Raw genomic sequence first — 20,078 nt, 5'->3', positions numbered from 1 at the left:
TTACATTATAGCATTTAGATTGTTTACACTGTTTGACACATTTTTGTTCCAATGTTAACTGAGAAACGCGTTTGAAACAGTAAATAAAGTTAAAAAAATTTAATAAAAAAGACTAAAACCAGAGTTTTCTAAAGTTGAAGGACTAAATTGTACTATAGTTTGAAATAGGGACTAAAACCAAAATCGCCTCAAAATATAGGGACTAAAAACATATTTAATCCAAATTAATTTTATAAAATTGAGTCCAACGTAATTTTATTTAAAAAATTAATTATAATAAAATTCATTGTTTGTTAAATTTGTTGTGTTACTTATTTTTATATTATTATTTTACTATTTATAAATATAAATATTTAGTCATATATATATATATATATATATATAAATAATGATACTTAGACAATATTTTATTGACAGTATTTAAACATCATTTACGTGTCATTTTATGATTAGTTCATGATTATAATTATTATTATTAATTATAGAGTAATTTTGAATTAATCAAAAAATGATATATAATATATATATATATATTGTCCGGTTTTTGTATAGATGGTGAGGGCGAACCAGGTTCTGGGGAATGACAGAGACCAGACATTGACGTTGTAGTTTTTGTTTCCAACTAGAATGTGACTTTGCATGCGCCGATATATTGTTTTCTATCACTTTGCACCATTCATGCCTTTATTATTCAGGAAGACGCTTCCAAATAATATATAAATATAACTTTAATAAAATATACTTTTTATACTGAAAAATCAATGTAATTAGTTTTCCAAATAATATAAATATAAGTTTAATAATGATGATGATGATCTCTATTGAGTATAAGTTTGTAAAAAGTCAAATTAGTCTTTAAAAATATCACTGGTATGAAATAATTAAACCAGAGCTTAATTAGAACATTTATTTTGTTGGTTAAATTAATTAAAAGTTATAGGCGTTAAAGACGAGATTATCAACATTATATACTGTTTACATTTTTATATAATAATAAATATTAAACATGATTTCTATTTTATTTTTTAGTGAAAATTAAAATTAGTTTTTTTTTAATTTTAAAATTTAATTTAGTTTCTTTAATTTTAGAAATATATAAATTTAGTTTTTTTAACTAAATTTTGTAGAGTTTCAAAAATATTTCACAATTAACATTAAAATAAAAATATATTAAATGATTTAAATAACTCAAATGTTAAAATGTTAATATGAAATACTTTAAAATTTTAAATAAATTTTAGTTAAAAATATTAAATTCACATATTTTCAAAATTAAAAAACTAAACTAGATGAAAATTTCAAAAAATAACTAGTTCCAATTTCTCCCAAGAGAAACATATATTAACTTTAATAATAATGTTGGTCTTTCAGAGAATTTATTAGTATTTTACCTCACTTTTATGCCAAAATTTAATTTAGAATATTACAATAATATTGTTGAAGTGAAGAGTGTTATAGTTTCATTGAGAATGATTCAATTTAATTTGTTATATTTATTCTAACACAAGAGTTTTGTAATTGATATATGTAATATATATATATATATATATATATCGTCGTAATTTAGTTTATTAGTAAACATCATTGAATATTTTTATTTTGATTAAACTTGTTCATAACTTATTAATTTTCCATTAAAAAAAATTGAAACACATTTAAATAGTATGATTAATTTGTGGTTAGTTATTATTTCAAGTAAACTAAATTAGGTCATGTGTGTTTAGTATAATATATGTAGTAGCATACATGTTGAATAAAAATTTGTTATTAAAATTATAATAAAGTTTAAATATATTTTTAAGTCATATTAAAATATTTTTCTTAACTTAAATATGTTAATCTTTTAACATATTAAACGGCTTTTAAAATTAATATTTAAGTTAGAATATGTTAATATGGTATAAATAATTTAAACATTATCTAAAAATATAAAAAATTAATATAATCAAATTAAAATGATTGTATTTCTTTTTAAAATTTTATGACTAACTTATAAAGATTTTAAATATATATATGAATTTCAATTTCGAAATTATTTAAGTTATAAGATGTTTAATATATAGACACTATTTGTTACACTTTTTATTAATATTGTAATTCACGTCCTTTTTTTGTGTAACTTCGTAAAAGCCGACCTTTACTCTTAAAATTGTTTTTATCGAAAAAGAAAAACAAAATGGGGTATAAATTTTACCTTCTATTTGAGAATTATTCACATAGTATGTGAATGAAAAATATTAATATATTTGACGCAGAAATAAAAATAATTTAAAAAACAAATGAATAGTTAAAGATAAAATGATAAAAACAATACCAAATAATAGGAATATTTTTAGAAAATGAAGAGAAACTACGCAGATTCAAAATAAATGAGATATGCATTTATCTCTAAAATTATTTATATTAATTGCAATGTGGTTTCGTGAAAAAAAAAAAAAAACAGAAAACTTAGTAGTTTACGAATGATATGTAGAAAAAGAAAAATTGAAATTGTATTTTATAAACTAAAATTATCTTATATTTGAATTTGATTATTAAAGTTCTTTTTTCGTACAACTAAAATTAAGTGAATTAAAAATACTATTTATAGTTGTCATGTAACATGCGTGACAGAAGCTTTATTATTTGCAGTATTGTTAGAATTTGTTTTGGTAAGATTGATGAAAACATCATCGATCTAATAATGTATATTTGTTAAATAAATCTTGGCTTTCCATGATGTTTGTAATACAACAATGACATCAGCTCTCAGTTTTCAAATTATTTTTAATTTTGGTTTATTTTTTTTTCTATATGTGGTTACTTTCAAAACATATTTTACTTGCAAAATTCAAATACTCTTTTAGTCTACATGCAACATGTACTAATGAAGTATATCAGATGGAAATTGATTATTATTTATGGACAATTAAACAGGTATTAACAGGTCAAATTGCATTACCTTCTGTACAAATATCTTGATCTATTCTATTAAAAATATTGATCTCTCTATGAAATATATCTGACTTGAGCGTCGGAACGTCTTTTACAGGTCAACTCTCAATCCGGAAGGATTGCATGAGAGTTGGACGATCGGAACATAACAAGAAAAGACAACCGACCCTTGGAATGAACAACTTTAAATATTTTGGATTATGGATCTCAACTCAACCGAAACACAACATATCTTTTTATATATTTTTAATTTCAATGGAACGATTTAAAAAATTATAATGAAATATATTTCAATATTCCCAATATACATATTTAATATTTTTTTTTTCATGTTCCTAATGTCGACTGATTGTAGTAATTTCACTTTTTATTTCTTTCTGTTTGTTATTTTTATTATCTATAATACTTGAATTTTGATATTTGCCACATAAATCAGAAGACACTAATGGAAATAAAAATCAGTCATTAATGTCAAAGTTTGGAGCTTATACTAATATAATTGGATGAATTTCCACTCTAATAAAAAAACCATTTATTTGTTGTCAATAATCTTTATGTGATGTAACATATAGATATTTTTTTTGCCTGAACATACTAAACATTTTGGTGCGAGGTTACACAAACACTACTCATAATCGAATATGCTTTTTCATTATTTTAGCAAGGAAACCTAAGTATGATTAGTGGTATCATTAATAAATAAATGTTTTTTTTAAGGTTGGTTGCTCGTTTCACAAATAATAAAGTAATTGTGAGGCATATACGTTAATATTAAACAAGTAATTAATTGTGTTTTCCTTTTGATTTAATATTAATATTTTCTTATACAACAATTATTTATTTAAGATGTGAAGAGGGGCTTTGTGTTTTGATTGGATTAAAAGAAGTGGGAGAAAAAGAGAAAGAAGATCGGGTAAGATTGTTTGGATAGAGAAAAAATAGTAAAAGTTAGTAAAAGATTTGTGATGAATGAGATTAATGTAAAAGAAAAAATAAATAAATAAATTATAAAAATGTTTTTAGTTGTATTTTAAATAAGAATGAGTATGCATTAAATGTAAAAAAGAAAAAGTAGAGAGAAATTTATTTATGAAATGAAAACAATATTCTTAAAACTTTATTTCATTTTTTGAAATTAAATATATATTTTATCACACTAGATGTTTTGTATCATTGTTTAGAATGCATTTTCTAAAAAGGGTAGTGATTAATCATACTTCGTTATTGGACAAGAATCGAATTTTTTTAGAATAAAATAAAATAAACAAACACGTATTTATAGTAAAAAAACATTAATAGATAAATAATATTTTTATTACGTTGAGATATAGTTTTTAACTCAAAACACAGCTTCTTAAAGCTAGCACTTCTTCTGGGGAATTTTGTAAAAAAAGAAAACGGGCATAACTATCCAAATATTAGAAGACTTTATGGTAAATTATTCGTTAAAGACTAACGTGTTGAATTTGAGATTTTAAAAAATAGTAAAAAAGTTTAAAAAAATATATATATACTTACATTACTTGATAAGAGAAAGAGATAAGATAGTTTAATGTAAGTTATTAAAATATAACATTGTAGAAAATGTATTATTCTTTTAACATTCCTAATGTAAAAAAAAATAAAATTAGTGAATGTTTATAAGTATAACTTTTTTTACATGATACGTACAAGTTTTTTTAGTAGAACTTATTTTCAAAGATATTCGTCTACTAAATTGATAAGTATTTAGTTTTTATCTATTTGATCAGAATAATATTGTACTAACTCGATTATCTATAATCGTTTACAATAATTCAATATTAATATAATAATATGTAATTAGGTTAAGTGATCCAAATTTATTTAAGAATATAAATATCATTTTGAGATATTTTAATGATGTTCATTAATTATTACATTTATCATTTATTGATACATTTGATTGAGTCTTCTATATATCTTTATCTCACTTAAGTATAACCAATATATCAAAGAATGATGAATACTCTAAAATTAAAAACAGAAAATGTTTAAAGTGTTTTTAAAATCTCGATAATATATTTGATCCTATAAAAACACATACTCAATATAAAAACACATTCTATCCACACATAATTTTTCTTATTTGATTCCTATCTTAACAATGCTATTGGGATTCTCATTGTTGATAGTTTTGACATTTAATTTCCACATACAATTGCATAATTGATGATTTTCACAAAAACTTGTATCTGATGATTTTCTTTAACATTGGAACATTCATTCCATGATGAGAAACAAAACCACTGTTTTGTTTTTGTAATCTCAAGTTAGAATCTACTGTTTGAAATTATATTACACAGTTCCTTTCATCAATCTTCATAATCTTTATTTATTTTGTACATCCTTCTCTAAATCTTCCTATTAATAAGAGTAAATGTGGACAAGGTACATAATTTCAAATTTCTGGAAGAGTTTCTTTCTTTCTAATTTATATTTCATCTCAAAATCATATCCCATTAATTTAGACACCCATATTTCTCTCTCACAAACTTTCATGAGTAAAAAATAAAAACTTTATTGTTAGTTATAATTCACGAAATACCTCCCAAGAAGGTAGTGTTTTAAGTTTTGCATACTTGGAACCACAACCATAAACTTTTTTCACAAAACAAATGTTTACCTTAAGTGTTGCCTAGTATGGAGAAACTCATATGTTATTAGCTTTTCACATCACGTCAAGGTAGTCCAAGTTCTTTTCTCCAAGCATTTGTCTCAATCACAAGCTTCTTGTCAAAATTAGGCATCATTGTTATAAATAAAGTAGTCATGGCCTCCTTAAGTTCTTCAAAGGGCTTTTGAGATTTAATTCCCCAAACAAAGTTCAAAGGCCAATATATTTTGTAGTGTTTTTCACTAAATTTTAGTTAAAATCCAAGCTCTGTTTTTTTGGTAGAACAAAACAGGACTTAGAATTTAACCATGCAAGAAAAAAAGATAAAAAAAAGACAGGAGGAATCCGGAATCTCCGAGGTTTATTCTAGAAGAACCAAGTAGTCCACCACGGTACAGCATCACTGTGTTCCACGCCGACCCTCAAAAAAGCTGTGGATCAAAGTCTACAACTTGAAATCCACACCCTATTCCATTTCCATCTTCAGCCACCTGTTTCTACTTCACAAGAAAGTTCCTTTTTCACCTTTCTCTTTTTTTTTTTTTAAGCTATGACCCTTCATCATTGATTTCTTACATAAAATCAAATTCCACCTTGGTGTCTGATTCCTTCGGTCAACTCCGTTTACTATAAATATGACCACTCTGTTCTTCATCTTCTTCAACTCCTATTACCCCCTTTGAATGGATTTTAGTTCTAATTCTATTTCCGACGAAAACCCCACCACCAAGCAAAACGGTTTCCTTCATCCCAAGCTGGGTTCCGAACCTGCCAGATCGCGATCACGCGCTGCGATGGCTTCACCTGCCAACTCCGACCCTAAGGTCGTCACCGGCGCAGCTGGTTACATCCTCGAGGATGTTCCGCATTTGACCGATTACATTCCTAATCTCCAAGTACGTCGTCGTTTTCATCGTTCTGATTTTCCCTCACGCCACCGTCCAAAGCTGTTCCTCTCCTGATCAGCGATCACGTGGACCCTTTTTCCTCTGTCTTACCTTTTTTCCTCGAAACACTCGAATGCTTTGTCGTATTGTATAATCCAACTACTTTTTTCCACCCTTTTCCCCTGTTTTTTCTTTTCCTTCTGCCGACACCCAAAATTAATAATGGAAAAACTTTTTATTTTCTGGGTCGGATCAGAAATCAGTAATTAGATCAACAAATTTTTTCTTTTGGTGAAGAAAAAAAAAAACTTTATTTTTCACTTAATTTTTTGGTGTATGATTATTGTATGTTTTTTGTGTTGTGGCAGACATATACAAATCCTTTGCAAGACAATCCTGCTTATTCAGTTGTTAAGTAAGTGTTAATTGGTTAATAATTCATCTCTTGTGTTGTAATTTCCTTTTCTTTGTTGCTTGATGGGTGAAATTGAATTTTATTCACTTGTCGTCTGGCAGGCAGTACTTTGTGCATGTGGATGACAGCGTTCCTCAAAAGGTTGGTTTTTGGTTACAATTTTGATGGTCTTAAGTAATCAGGGATGGGTTTGCAGATGCCTAAAGATTTAGCTATTAACTGATTTCTACGTTAAGGTGGTGCTGCATCATCTCCCTTGCTTGTATGGACACCTTCAAATCCAAATTTTAATGGAATGGTAACTGCATGGGGTGAATGTTGGTGGGGTTTTATGTTTTCATATGCAGCAGCTTAGACACTGTTACCTACCCACCTTAATTTACCTGTCATTTATTTCCATTTTGTTTCGACTTTATGACAGGTCGTTGTTCACAAAGATGGTGCACGAGGGGTACATTTTAGGCGCGCTGGGCCTCGTCAAAAGGTGTGTTTCTATTTGTGGGTATTGTCTTTGTTTCTATCCGTGCATTGTTTGGTAAATATGGTATATCTGGTGTCTTATTTTTTAATTATGGCTTCTAAAAATGGATATTCAGGTGTATTTTGAAGCAGATGAAGTTCAGGCTGCCATTGTTACTTGTGGGGGTCTTTGTCCCGGGCTCAACACTGTCATTAGGGAATTAGTATGTGGCTTGAACCATATGTATGGCGTGAAGAGAGTTCTGGGAATCAATGTACGTGAATGTATATGGCATTTACTCTCATTCTTCATGCTTTTTCCTTTCTTTTTAATTACTTATAGTGTTGTTTTGGGATTAGGGGCAGTAAAACTGAAATCAAGTTCTGTGCTTTATTTTCTGTCGTTTCAGACAAGCCTTAAATGCTTGAGGTTGGTTATTAATGTACTAATTTGCGCTTGTCTAAAGAGACCAATGCATTGTTCTTGCTCTGTAATAATTGTACAGGCTTTTACTTATTTGGTGTTACTTAAAAGTCATTTATTCTAGAGTTAATTATCACCATCTTTGGTTCTCTCATGCTACCATAGTTTCTTACTGGTTTCTCTAACTAATGATACTGTTATGATGTGAAGGGAGGATACAGGGGTTTCTATGCTCGCAACACAATCACTTTAACTCCTAAGAGTGTGAATGATATACATAAGCGTGGGGGGACTGTCCTCGGAACATCACGGGGAGGACATGACACCAAAAAGATAGTTGACAGTATTCAAGATCGGGGAATCAATCAGGTCTGCATTTCTTTCCATTGTGCAGTATTTTTTCTGTGTATGTACATCAGATTAATATCTTTCTGAATTCAGGTTTATATCATTGGAGGAGATGGAACTCAAAAGGGTGCATCTGCAATTTTTGAGGTATCTAGAATGACTATCAGAACTATTTGTTTAGGAATATGAGGGAACATTTTAACAAAATCATTTGGATATATAAGATCTGTTAAACTAATTGCATTAGAGGGGCAGTTACTTAATAATTCAACCTGATTATCCATGCAGGAAGTCAGAAGGCGTGGTCTCAAAGTTTCAGTTGTAGGAATCCCCAAAACTATAGACAATGATATCCCGGTAAATCGTTATTTCTTCTACATTCTGCCTTTATTTGGCTTTAAACTTATAGTTTAAACCCCATTAGCATCACTAGTTGGTAAATTTCTTCTGCTGTCATTTTGTTGCTTAATAGGTTATTGACAAGTCCTTTGGCTTTGACACTGCTGTTGAGGAGGCTCAACGAGCTATAAATGCGGCACATGTTGAGGCTGAAAGTGTTGAAAATGGCATAGGTGTGGTCAAGTTGATGGGTAGAAACAGCGGTAATTTTCCTAAATGCTTATAATGCCTCCACAGAGCTGCTTAAGGGTTCAAATTTTACTATCAATTGCCTAAGAATTATGAGAAGCTTATACCTTGTTTCTTATTAGACTTGTCAAAGAAAAAAAGAAGCTAATATGATGTTCAAAAGTTCTTCTATTGACGTTGTTAGTGAACCTGACTTCACTTCATAAATGGTGTATGGTGCAGGATTTATTGCAATGTATGCTACTCTTGCAAGTCGAGATGTGGATTGTTGCTTAATTCCAGAGTCACCCTTTTACCTTGAAGGTCCTGGTGGACTTTATGAATATATAGAGAAAAGACTCAAGGAAAATGGGCACATGGTTATTGTGATTGCTGAAGGAGCAGGACAAGAGCTTGTTTCTGAGAGTGTGCAGTCCATGGGCACGCAGGATGCTTCTGGAAACAAGCTTCTTCAAGATGTTGGCCTATGGATATCCCAAAAGATTAGGGTTGGATAGTTATTCATTCTGTTGTACTATTTGCGAATCTTTTCACTAATGATAAATGTTTGTGGAGATATTTTCTGACTCTTACTTTAAGCATTTTGACCTTGCAGGATCATTTTGCTGAACAGAAGACACTACCCATAACTCTCAAATACATAGGTTTGTAAAAATGATTAAAGTTGGTGGAATTTCATGCGTGCACACACTGAAAGGGGCAATGGCTGAAGTACTAAAGGCTTCGCTTTTCTGTTTTACAGATCCAACTTACATGATCCGAGCTATTCCAAGCAATGCTTCTGATAACGTGTACTGCACACTTCTTGCTCAAAGTGCTGTTCATGGAGCAATGGCAGGTTACACTGGCTATACTAGTGGACTTGTCAATGGAAGACAAACTTATATACCCTTTTATGTAAGTTCATCAGCCATGATATTTGCTGGTTCCAAAGAATAAATAAGATTTATTTATTAACATTCAACAAACCTCTTTGTGATAAAGTTTCATACTTTCTTGCTTTGTTATGCAGAGAATCACTGAGAGACAGAACCACGTAGTGATAACTGATAGAATGTGGGCTAGGCTTTTATCTTCGACAAATCAACCCAGTTTTTTGGATGTGAAGGGAGACCATGAAGAGAAGGAGGAAGAAGAAACATTGCATCAGGTACCGAATGAACGAATTTCCAAAGTCACTTCGGATAACAACGAAATCAGCCATGTCTATCCTGCAGCTTGCTAGTTATTGTTGTGATTTGTGACCCTTTGTCATGCGATATACTTAATAGTATATAAGAGTTACTACCATTTTACCCTTGTTTGTCAATAAGATGGCTGTGGAAAACTCAGCCTTGCACCATGAAAATGCTTGTCAGAATGTTGTTGCTTTCCAATGAGATTGCTTTATCTGGAAATGAACTTTCATTGGTTTGAATTGAATATCCATAACTAGCTTTGCTCACTGTAGGCACTAGGCAAATCAAACACACCAAGTGGACAATAATGGAGTGACTGATGAAAGATAAACTTTTTGAATATTTAATGCAAATTTTGTGAGTGGTAGTATATGTGAATTTCCAGAACCTTGTTAAAGTTGAAGTTTCAACAACTCAGGGAGCAGCCAAGAAGCTTGGAAGTTTTTGACTTGTACAAATTAGAAAACGAGTGTGATGAATGTGCACTATTATTTATAAGTTATTATGAAATGAAATTTCGTGCTTGACTTAAATTCTACTATTATATGTTATCCTACTATGGAAGAAATAGTATATTTGGATTTAGACTTGATTCCAAAACTAAAGGTGGTGGCTTTATTTTATGGATAATGATATTTTAATAAATTTTTTTAATAATTTTTTTGACAAAATCACTATTTTATTTTATTAGTTTGTATATATTAATCATAAATTGTCAGTTGTAAAAAATACTTACTTATGAAAGATTTGACCTTTGACCTTTTTTTTAAAGGTTTTTACTTTATATTTAGAATTTTTATATTTTTTAAAAAATATTTATAATTAATTTTTTGTTATTAATTAAAGTGGTTTGATCATTGCTGTAAAATGTTTGTCATTCATGTGTATAATGATTTAATTAGAACTTAAGTATATTGTAATTAGTATTTATTTTATTTTTATAAAATTTGATTATTTTAAAATCGATTTCTATTAAAAAAATTGTTATATGGAGTTTTATTATTTTTTAATTGATTTTATTTTTGTTCTAGTATTTAATTTATAAAATGGAATGATATTATTCTTTACAATAAATATTTATTTGACATTTTTTTAGAAATATTACAGCTTACTCGTTTGAAAACAGTAAAACAAAATTATATTACATTTTAAAATTGCTTATAAATTATCTTTTTGTTTTAGAAAATATGGCACTCTTTAGAGCCGCTTATTTAATTTGAATTAAGGTTCATCTAAATTTTGATGCGAAAAATGTGGATTTAAAATAGACATTCATTATCCAGCTTTATTTCGTTAAAAGTATGATGAAAAATATCCAAAAAATTAAACCTAAATTTTACCATTTTTTAAATCTTATTCATTATAATAATTTCGTTCATATAATTCTTCACTCGTAACATTATTTTTATTTCATTTTTGTGATTTAAGTCTTTGAATTCTAAAAAATATAATTTTAATCCGGTCTTGTTTTATTTATTCCATTTTTATCAAATTAAACTCTAAACCTATCACATTTTATTTAAAGTTAAAGTATAGTTCAGTTTTAATATATTTTTTTCAAAATAATCTTTTAATTTTTGTCAATTTGTTTTTATAATGTCACTTAAATAATTAATAGTATATGTTTGGTGTCACTTTGTGAATTTTTACTTATTTTTTAAATTTCATTAATTTAAAAAATATATTTGCATTTCAAGTCATTATATCACACAATAGTTATAGTGTCACACATTAAAATTAGTGTAATATGTTAATATTACGTATCAATGTTTTATATTCATTTGATCTATGTATTTCTTATTTTTATTTAATTTAATTTTAATTTTTTTAAATTAAATATTTTTATCTATTTTTAAATTGAATTCAAATTAAATTTTTATATAAATATTATATTGACTTTTAGATTAATTATTTAATTTATTTTTAACTTAAAAATCACATAAAATATTAAATAGTTTAATTGATTTTTATGTTCTTAAAATCCTAAACGAATAAGATTAGTCTTGCTTTTAAAATTTTTATTCTAATTTTAAATTAATTTTAATTATAAATTATAAATATTTAATAAATATGTAAATTTTAATAAAAATATTAATATAACTTATAAATAATTAAATTTAACGACATTTTAGAAAAATATAAAATTGTTTTATTTACAAAAGTAAATTGAAATAAATTATAAAAATAATAAATATGAAGATTAAATTAAATATAAGTTACGGTGACACTAAAACTGACTAATGACATCAGCATTAACACATGTAGTTAACTTTGACACATAAGGTGTTGTTTGTTGAGATTGGGAGAGAAAGATTGAATTAGGGCAGAATCAGAATGGGGATCCGATTCGTGTTGATGGTGAACAAGCAAGGCCAAACGCGCCTTGCTCAGTACTACGAATACCTCACTCTCGAAGAGCGTCGAGCTCTGGAAGGTGAAATCGTTCGTAAATGTCTCGCCCGCAACGAACAACAGGTTCCATTTCAATCTTATTTAGATCCACAATTCAACTATTCATATCCATCTTCTGTATTCAGCATTCGCTTTATGCGCGATTCAACTTTCTGATTTCGAATTCTCAGTCTTAAATTGTTTTTCGTCGTTTTTGATGATGGACAGTGTTCCTTTGTTGAGCATCGCAACTACAAAATCGTGTACAGGCGCTACGCCTCCTTGTTTTTCCTCGTTGGAGTCGACGATGACGAGGTAAATTAAAAATTTCCTTTCTCTACGCCTTATTTTCATCGAAAGACAGTGGAATTTGAAGTTCGTGTGAAAACTAAGCAGTTAAGTGTCTTCTTAACATCAATGAATTCTTTGAAATTGAGAGGATATTTCAGTTTGCTGTAAAATTTAATGTTAGAGTGGCGAGTGTTAGTGAAGAAATCTGGAATTAATTGGACATAAATGAAAGATGTTATGCTTTAAGGTGTTGATGTGATGTGGCGTCAATTTCACTTGTGATTTGTTCATCACATGTTGAATGATATTTCCTCAGTATTTTACTTGCTCCTCGTATTCCATAGCAGTGATCAACCTGATTATATTGATCTGGTATGCATATTTACCGGAATTATGTGAATATCCCTTGGATTTAGTTCCTCTAAAGCGAGTTAAGGGTGAAACAAGTAGTAATCATTGTCGTTGATGAGAAATTTGACCAAAACATTCATGATTTGTTGTGCATGTAAATGTTTTTCTTTTGCTGGTTTATTATGCATGTACTGTAAAGTTGACCATTAGTTTTCTCATCAATGACTTTGATTTAGTTTATCTGAAGTGATTTTCTTGTGTGTGTGTGTGTGTGTGTATATATATATATATATATATATATATATATATATATATATATATATATATATCACTTGGCTTTAACTCCTCTAAGGTGAGTAAGGATAAAATAAGTAATCACAGTTGTTGATGATAAAATTAATGGGTGACGTTGCAACATGCTCTTCTTGGTTTCTTATGCATGTATATGTAATATAGGCTGTTGACGTTTTTATTCATGACTGGAATTACTTACTTTATCTTCTAAAGTGAGTTGTTTATGTTTAGAAGAGTAGGATCGATGTCACTCTTGTGTAAACCATGGGAAATATTTAGAATCTTCTTGACTTCTTATTCGACCTTCTGCTGATAATGATGCAGAATGAGCTCGCTATTTTGGAATTTATACACCTCTTGGTTGAAACAATGGATCGTCATTTTGGCAATGTGGTATGTGTCGCTTTAGAAACTGATCTTCCCTGTTTTGAAGGTATATTCCAGTAACTTTACTTATTTCTTCTTCACTTTTACTTGCAGTGCGAGCTAGATATTATGTTCCATTTAGAAAAGGCGCATTTTATGTTGGAGGAAATGGTTATGAATGGTTGTATTGTGGAGACAAACAAATCAAATATTCTGACTCCAATTCAGCTGATGGATAAAACATCTTGAAGGAGAAAAAAGGAAATATGCCCGGTTTTTGATGTATGATATCGTTCTGTGTACAATAGACAAGATAATCTATAATTTTCAGTATGAAGGAAAATTCGCGTGTAACTTTCTGTCTTGTTTTTCTCACACCCCTTGTATGAATGATTATGAACTAGTTTCTTTTTTTCAAATGGTATTTGGCATTGGAAAAATACCCTGATAATGGAAATTATAATTTCAAATTAAGATTGCACCTTGACCGTTCCGACCAGTTGAGGTGTAGTTATGTAACACGCAATAAATTTTCCAGCCTGATGTAGGAGTCTAAAGATTATCTATTTTATTTTAGGGTTAAATGTGTTATAATTGTATTTTTAAATAATTAAAAAAAGTTTCGGGTTAGTATTTTTAAATAATTAAAAAGGAGTAAATGTATAGAAAGTGTTCTTATAATTTCACGAATTCCGAAGAGTGATGAGACAAGTGGAGAATTAAACCTAACGTGTTTTTGCATCTAAATCAAATTATATATGAGAAGTTGGTAGCAATCATTTATGTTTTGATTGGTAGATAGGACAGAAATAGGAAGATGTAAATAAAATTAATAAGTGAAAATAGGTCAAAAATAAAGTAGAAAGAAGGAAATGAAGGTATTTAGTTAAACAAAAATTGAAAAAAAAACGAAGAGAAAAGAAAAAAGATGAATACAAATAAATTAGAAATGGTAAGTTTTGTTAATTAAAAAGTCGATGCTTTTATATATTATACCAAACACCCACCAACTTTTTGTTAATAGAAATGCTTTTATATATTATTCACTCAAATGTTTTCAACTTACCTACCAAACAGGTCCTTCACTATTTAGATTTATATTTGAAAATATAACTGTTGTTTCATCTCAATTCATATAGTCAAAAGCATTTCTGTTTGGGTTCATAAGATATGGGAGAACTAACATTCAACCACATCAATTGTATTTTGTGAGAATGATGAACAGAGTACCATCAACGGTTGGGAGAATGATGAACTAATCATATTTTTTTTGTCAGGCATGTTATAGATTAATGCCTAAAAAAATTGTATTTTGTTCTGAAATGTCTGTATTGTACAATTTTGACGCTGAATTGATCGATACAATTAAACAGCAGCCGGACATCCACCTTTTCGAGGATCACTTACGGCAATAAGAGTACCATGCTTTGATTGTAAGTTGATGTTTTTACCAATTTTCCTATTCATGTCAGTTGCAGTTTTCGGATTTTGGACAACAAATTGAGTGACAGCTAAAGCTCCACACTCACTCAGTATATGACCTCTTTCTTCTAGGAAAATCCTTTTTTCTTTAGAAAGCTCAATGTGATCACCGTTCAGTGCAGTCAAATTCTCATACCTAACTACATTTGGTATTAGCTGCATGAGATAAAGATCAAAATCAGATCCAAGTTTGGAGCATCACACATCACGGAATTATCTAAATAAAGATTAGTTAGTACCATGTGATAGATCCTTGGGCTCAGAACTGCATCCAAGGGTTTCATTCCCAAGATGAAATGATTAACAAAGACTTGAATCACTGCTGGAGCAATGTTCATTCCACCGCTCCCTCCAAGCACCCCAACCAACTCGTCATTCTGCAAGAGGAATGTTCATGTGTAAGAATCCTTACTCTCCAAATTTGATAAGGTAATTGCTTTTTTCTTGGTTAGAATTGATGATATAGAGGTTTGAGCAATTCACACTGAAAATTCAAAGCAATAATACCTTTGTGACGATAAGAGGAGTCATGGAAGACAGTGGTCTTTTGTTTGGTTCAATAAAATTTGCTGGAGCGGGAGGCAGCTTATCAGGAGATATTTCAGTGGGTGCAGAGAAGTCATCCATCTCATTGTTGACCAAAATACCAGTAGAAGTAGAACGAAACCCAGCTCCAAAATGATAGTTTACAGTTGATGTTAGTGATACAGCATTTCTATCAGCATCAACAATACACAGATGACTTGTTCCGTGATCTCTCAGTTGACTCCACCTGCCCAACAACATGGTTATGAATAACATTTTGTTAACAACTTAGTGATTTTTCAACACATCTTGCAAAAGGGAATGTTTTCATTCCAATTTCCAGTAGTAGATCGCACCTGTTCATATAGTACTCTGGAGGGAAAGTAGTGTTATCAAAAATCATTTTCTGAATTTCTTTGGCAAAAGATGGAGAAAGCATTTTGGATATAGTATCATTAATGTTTTCAACGAAGTTAGGGTCACCCAAGTTCATTCTAACAGAAAACATGAATCTCAGAGCTTCTATTAGACGATGTAGACCAAGATTTCCCCTTGCAGCATTAGGATCTCCATAACTGTACAAGATGTTTAGAACCTGTTCATAAACAACCAAAAACAAAAGGTCATGAGAAACAATTGTTGCAGAATTCCCATTGATATTACATGTTCCCCAGGTTTTGCTTTATTGGAGATATAAAATTCATCTATCAATAGACTAATGAAACTGCTTAAGCTTTTAGAATGACATACTCCAATCTTTGAACCAAAACAATTAAGTCTATTCCGTATATGCAGTAATAGAATCATGAAAAAATACAGAGCAACATGGCAGAAAAGAGGGGAGAGGAATGTACAAACCATTGAAAGAGCAAGTGTTCCAGACGAAGGAGGTGGCATTCCATATATGGTGTATCCCATCACATTCAGAGTCATTGCATCTGCTATTTCCACCTTGTAATTGCGTAGATCTTCCATTGTTAAAATGCCACCAGCCTCTTTGACATCCTTCACTAACTTTTCAGCAATGGTACCATTGTAGAAAGCTTGTGGCCCTTGCTCTGCCACTACCTCCAAGGTGCGACCGAGCTCCTCATTTTTACACATATCCCCTTCTTTCAGCAAAGTTCCTTCGGGTGCATATAGCTTTCTTAACCCAGGATCATCCAATATCTTTTTGGTATCTTTAGCTATGAAACCTCCCAGAGTAGGAGACACTTCAAAACCTTTCTTAGCAAGTTCTATAGCTGGTTGGAATAAGGTCTTCCATGGAAATCGTCCATGCTTTAACCAAGCTGCATGAAGGCCTGCCAATTCACCAGGAACTCCCATTGACAATACACCTAAGCTCTTATCCTTGAGATTTTTCTCATACATATTCTGTTTGTCGGCAGTCAAATATAATACACACAAGCATAAGTTACACTATTGTGGATTTCCGTGGATGAAAATGAACTGTTATCATTCAACACGTCCACGTAAGCAGTAAAAGCCAAGATTGTTCTGTGGATCCGAATAAATAAACATACCCAGAAGCTCTGACAAGTAAAATTTTCAATCTTTATAAATAAACAAAAGTTCTCCACAAACTAATTTGTAGAATTTTTTTTTCTTTATAAATATTTTGAAGAAGTTTATCTAAATAGGTTGAACATACTACAAGCAAAATGTTAATTGTCATTTGACATGTCAAGCATGAGATTCAACAACTTTAATGGTTTAGCAGAAAAGTTAACTTCAAACCTTTGAAGCAGCTGCAGGAGCAGTTTCTCTCATGTCGAAAGCTTGTGTTTGGGAGGTTGAAGAAGATCGAACAACCATGAAACCGCCACCCCCTATGCCACTTGATGCTGAGAGAACAACACCAATGCATAATGCAGCCGCCACTGCAGCATCCACAGCATGTCCACCCTGCTTAATCAATGAAACACCAATTGCAGAACATCGAGCATCATCAGTTGCAACAACTCCCACATCTGATTCTACAATATCTTCATCACTGGTTGTCATCCCTTCATCATATTTTTCTGCTCTTGATAGTATTCCATAACTGGTGCTGTCTTTGACTACTACTCCAACAACTGGAAAAATAAAATTGTGCTAAGCATTACTAGATTTGGTTTACCAACATCAATATGACAATCTAGTTGTGTTACTGTGAAGCTGATGTTTGTCACAGAAGTTCACTGTCCTCCTAGTCACTCTCTGATGTACACTTTTTTCCAGATTCCATACTACATTCTATATTTCTAATTTTGATGTACAAAAAAGTTAGTCTTTTTCCAACTAAATGTTTAATTCACACCATCTTCATCGAGAAACTTAGAAGACTGGGCCATTTTTTCATAATATTTGCTTCTGCAAACTCAGTTTCGGTGGTTCCAAACTTCTTGGAATCTCAACCAATGACAACTATTATATATATATATATATATATATATATATATATATATATATATATATATATAATTCATGAGTTTCGTCCCAAACTTGGACACTGCAACAAATTACTGACAAATGCAGCATGGGCAGTCACAGAGAGCAAATAATTTCTGTTAACGTCAGTCAGAGCAGAAGTCTCTATTACAGAATCAAGAGCAGAATTAGGAATACTTTTTAGGGTGATGATCAATTTAAAATATCACGGAGAAAGAGTAATTAAACTCTGATATTTATGATATAGGTAAAAGCTTCAATACATTTTTCAGAACAAATAATAAAAATAACGTCCTTTATTCGCAGAAAAAGATCAATAAGTAGTTCATCATTCAATATCAATAAAAAGAATCCTACATTTTTCTTATAGATGTCGAACTTCAAAACATGATGATCACAACATTAAGAATCGTGTTGCTGAAGTTGTGCATTAACTCTTTGCTTTTTACCCAAAAATCAATCATTTGAAAGCTCGTAGGTAGTCTCTGACTTAGCAGAACTTCTTTAACAAACATTAAATTCATCCGTGTAAAACAACATCTTCACGTAATTCACAGTCGAGATCTTATGACAAAAACAGTTCTTCAAAACCCCATGAATAATAAAACTGTAAAAAAGTGAAATGAATCAGAAACAGAACTACTGACTTGTGGCAGCCACGAATGCGCAGAAGATGATTTTGATCCATTTTTGCTTGTAAGGCAAAACTTGGGATTTCAATAACAAAGGAGAATCCATGATGGTATGTGGTGAGTGTTCGACAAAAGGGTCGTTCAGAACGAAGATATTTTTGAAGAAAACTTGAAGATGATACGGATGGTGATGCTGACTTATGGGATCCACCGGAATTGGCTGATGAATGTGACAATTAGAAGCATACCCAGTGATCTGTAATCCATACAATATAATACAATTAACTAATTAATTAAAAGCTCGTGGCATTCATTAACTAAATAATTAGTTATTAAACATCATTTGTTCATGTTCTATAAAGATATTTAGGAAACAACATTAAATACGACATACCCAGAATCACGTTGGCTTCGAAACAATAATGGCTGGATTCAGTACTTCTTCAGTGAAAGAGTAGAAAAGAAAGAAGAACTTTTATGGTAATGAGAATGGATATTCTTGAAATAGGCAGGAATATATAAATTAAGATTTCAGTATTTAATTATTAGATTTTTTTCAAGTTAAAGTTTTTATGATGAATCATTCGTCAATTAACAATTGCGTGAAAGCAACAAATTCCATTATCATGACTACTTGTTGTGTTGGATCTTCTTGTAAGTTTGTGATATTGGTATTTTTTTTTTTCTATTTTTTAAGTTAAAGTTCATGTTATAGAATAAAGTTTTGACTTTTAAAAATGTTGCATTTTAAACCACACTTTTAATTATTATTATTATTACTATTTAAAAAAAAAAACAGTAGCATTAACATTGCGTCTAACAAAACCTTTAGGAGATGTGTCAGTTTTCTAAATGTTTAGATTTTAATTATGTTCATCTTTTTAATTTAGAAAAAATGAAGATTTATAATGGATATGAAATTCTTATCTCTTTTTATTTTATAAATTGCCACCTGACATTATATATTAGTAGATTAGTATTGTTTCAATTTCCAAAATTACTATTATTTAAGACATAATAAGATTTATAGAATATTTAGGGTTAAATATGTTTTTAAGTCCTTATATTTTAGGGCGATTTTGATTTTAGTCTATTTTCAAACTATGATATAATTTAGTCTTTCAACTTTAGAAAACTCTGTTTTTAGTCTTTTTTACCAATTTTTTTTTAACTTTATTTGTACTTTTCTTAATTAACATTGAAGCAAAAATGTGTCAAATAGTATAAACAATCCAAATGCAATAATGAAACGTACAAATAAAGTTAAAAAAAATTGATAAAAAAGACTAAAACCAGAGTTTTCTAAAGTTGAAGGACTAAATTGTACCATATTTTGAAAATGGACTAAAACCAAAATCACTCCAAAATATAGGACTAAAAACATATTTAACCCGAATATTTATTATATATATATATATATATATATATATATATATATATATATA

The 20,078-nt window shown here is 29.8% G+C and overlaps 3 protein-coding genes across 5 annotated transcripts; 2 read left to right on the top strand and 1 right to left on the bottom strand.

Annotated features, from left to right (window-relative positions):
* The first annotated feature begins 5,802 nt into the window (after positions 1–5,802).
* Positions 5,803–10,112, top strand: LOC106773835 (ATP-dependent 6-phosphofructokinase 3). 2 transcript variants are annotated; one of them, XM_014660596.2, is made up of 13 exons: positions 5,803–6,465; positions 6,825–6,871; positions 6,973–7,012; positions 7,293–7,355; positions 7,468–7,605; positions 7,965–8,123; positions 8,196–8,249; positions 8,391–8,459; positions 8,575–8,704; positions 8,913–9,178; positions 9,286–9,334; positions 9,433–9,587; positions 9,703–10,112. In XM_014660596.2, the coding sequence occupies exons 1-13, from the start codon at positions 6,253–6,255 to the stop codon at positions 9,913–9,915; spliced, it is 1,596 nt and encodes a 531-aa protein (XP_014516082.1). In that variant the 5' UTR covers positions 5,803–6,252; the 3' UTR covers positions 9,916–10,112. The 2 variants fall into 2 exon arrangements, with proteins under 2 accessions (XP_014516082.1, XP_014516089.1); XM_014660603.2 differs by lacking the exons at positions 5,803–6,465; positions 6,825–6,871 and adding an exon at positions 7,108–7,169 and having other exon boundaries at positions 6,996–7,012.
* Positions 10,113–12,137: 2,025 nt separating this feature from the next.
* Positions 12,138–14,001, top strand: LOC106766125 (AP-4 complex subunit sigma). The gene is made up of 4 exons (XM_014650885.2): positions 12,138–12,343; positions 12,488–12,574; positions 13,520–13,588; positions 13,676–14,001. The coding sequence occupies exons 1-4, from the start codon at positions 12,203–12,205 to the stop codon at positions 13,808–13,810; spliced, it is 432 nt and encodes a 143-aa protein (XP_014506371.1). The 5' UTR covers positions 12,138–12,202; the 3' UTR covers positions 13,811–14,001.
* A 720-nt stretch (positions 14,002–14,721) lies between these two features.
* Positions 14,722–19,154, bottom strand: LOC106775372 (glutathione hydrolase 3). Of its 2 annotated transcripts, XM_014662492.2 has the most exons (8): positions 19,028–19,154; positions 18,649–18,889; positions 17,309–17,646; positions 16,427–16,945; positions 15,925–16,163; positions 15,551–15,815; positions 15,283–15,420; positions 14,722–15,199 (listed from the first exon to the last, which is right to left on the bottom strand). In XM_014662492.2, the coding sequence occupies exons 2-8, from the start codon at positions 18,737–18,739 to the stop codon at positions 14,927–14,929; spliced, it is 1,863 nt and encodes a 620-aa protein (XP_014517978.1). In that variant the 5' UTR covers positions 18,740–18,889; positions 19,028–19,154; the 3' UTR covers positions 14,722–14,926. The 2 variants fall into 2 exon arrangements, with proteins under 2 accessions (XP_014517978.1, XP_014517986.1); XM_014662500.2 differs by lacking the exons at positions 18,649–18,889; positions 19,028–19,154 and adding an exon at positions 18,359–18,628.
* Positions 19,155–20,078: the final 924 nt, after the last annotated feature.

Source organism: Vigna radiata, chromosome 1 (assembly GCF_000741045.1).
Source record: "Vigna radiata var. radiata cultivar VC1973A chromosome 1, Vradiata_ver6, whole genome shotgun sequence".
Classification (NCBI taxonomy): Eukaryota; Viridiplantae; Streptophyta; class Magnoliopsida; order Fabales; family Fabaceae; genus Vigna; species Vigna radiata.
This window is presented reverse-complemented; position numbering and strand designations above follow the sequence as displayed.

Coding starts and splice junctions, on each gene's coding strand:
- LOC106766125 (XM_014650885.2), top strand. CDS start 12,203: ATGGGGATCCGATTCGTGTTGATGGTGAACAAGCAAGGCCAAACGCGC. Junction 12,575..13,519: donor TTGGAGTCGACGATGACGAG/GTAAATTAAAAA, acceptor ATAATGATGCAG/AATGAGCTCGCTATTTTGGA. Junction 13,589..13,675: donor ATCGTCATTTTGGCAATGTG/GTATGTGTCGCT, acceptor TTTTACTTGCAG/TGCGAGCTAGATATTATGTT.
- LOC106775372 (XM_014662492.2), bottom strand. CDS start 18,739: ATGGATTCTCCTTTGTTATTGAAATCCCAAGTTTTGCCTTACAAGCAA. Junction 17,647..18,648: donor CGCATTCGTGGCTGCCACAA/GTCAGTAGTTCT, acceptor TTATTTTTCCAG/TTGTTGGAGTAGTAGTCAAA. Junction 15,200..15,282: donor GCCCAAGGATCTATCACATG/GTACTAACTAAT, acceptor TATCTCATGCAG/CTAATACCAAATGTAGTTAG.
- LOC106773835 (XM_014660596.2), top strand. CDS start 6,253: ATGGATTTTAGTTCTAATTCTATTTCCGACGAAAACCCCACCACCAAG. Junction 8,124..8,195: donor AAGATCGGGGAATCAATCAG/GTCTGCATTTCT, acceptor TTCTGAATTCAG/GTTTATATCATTGGAGGAGA. Junction 9,179..9,285: donor GGATATCCCAAAAGATTAGG/GTTGGATAGTTA, acceptor TTGACCTTGCAG/GATCATTTTGCTGAACAGAA.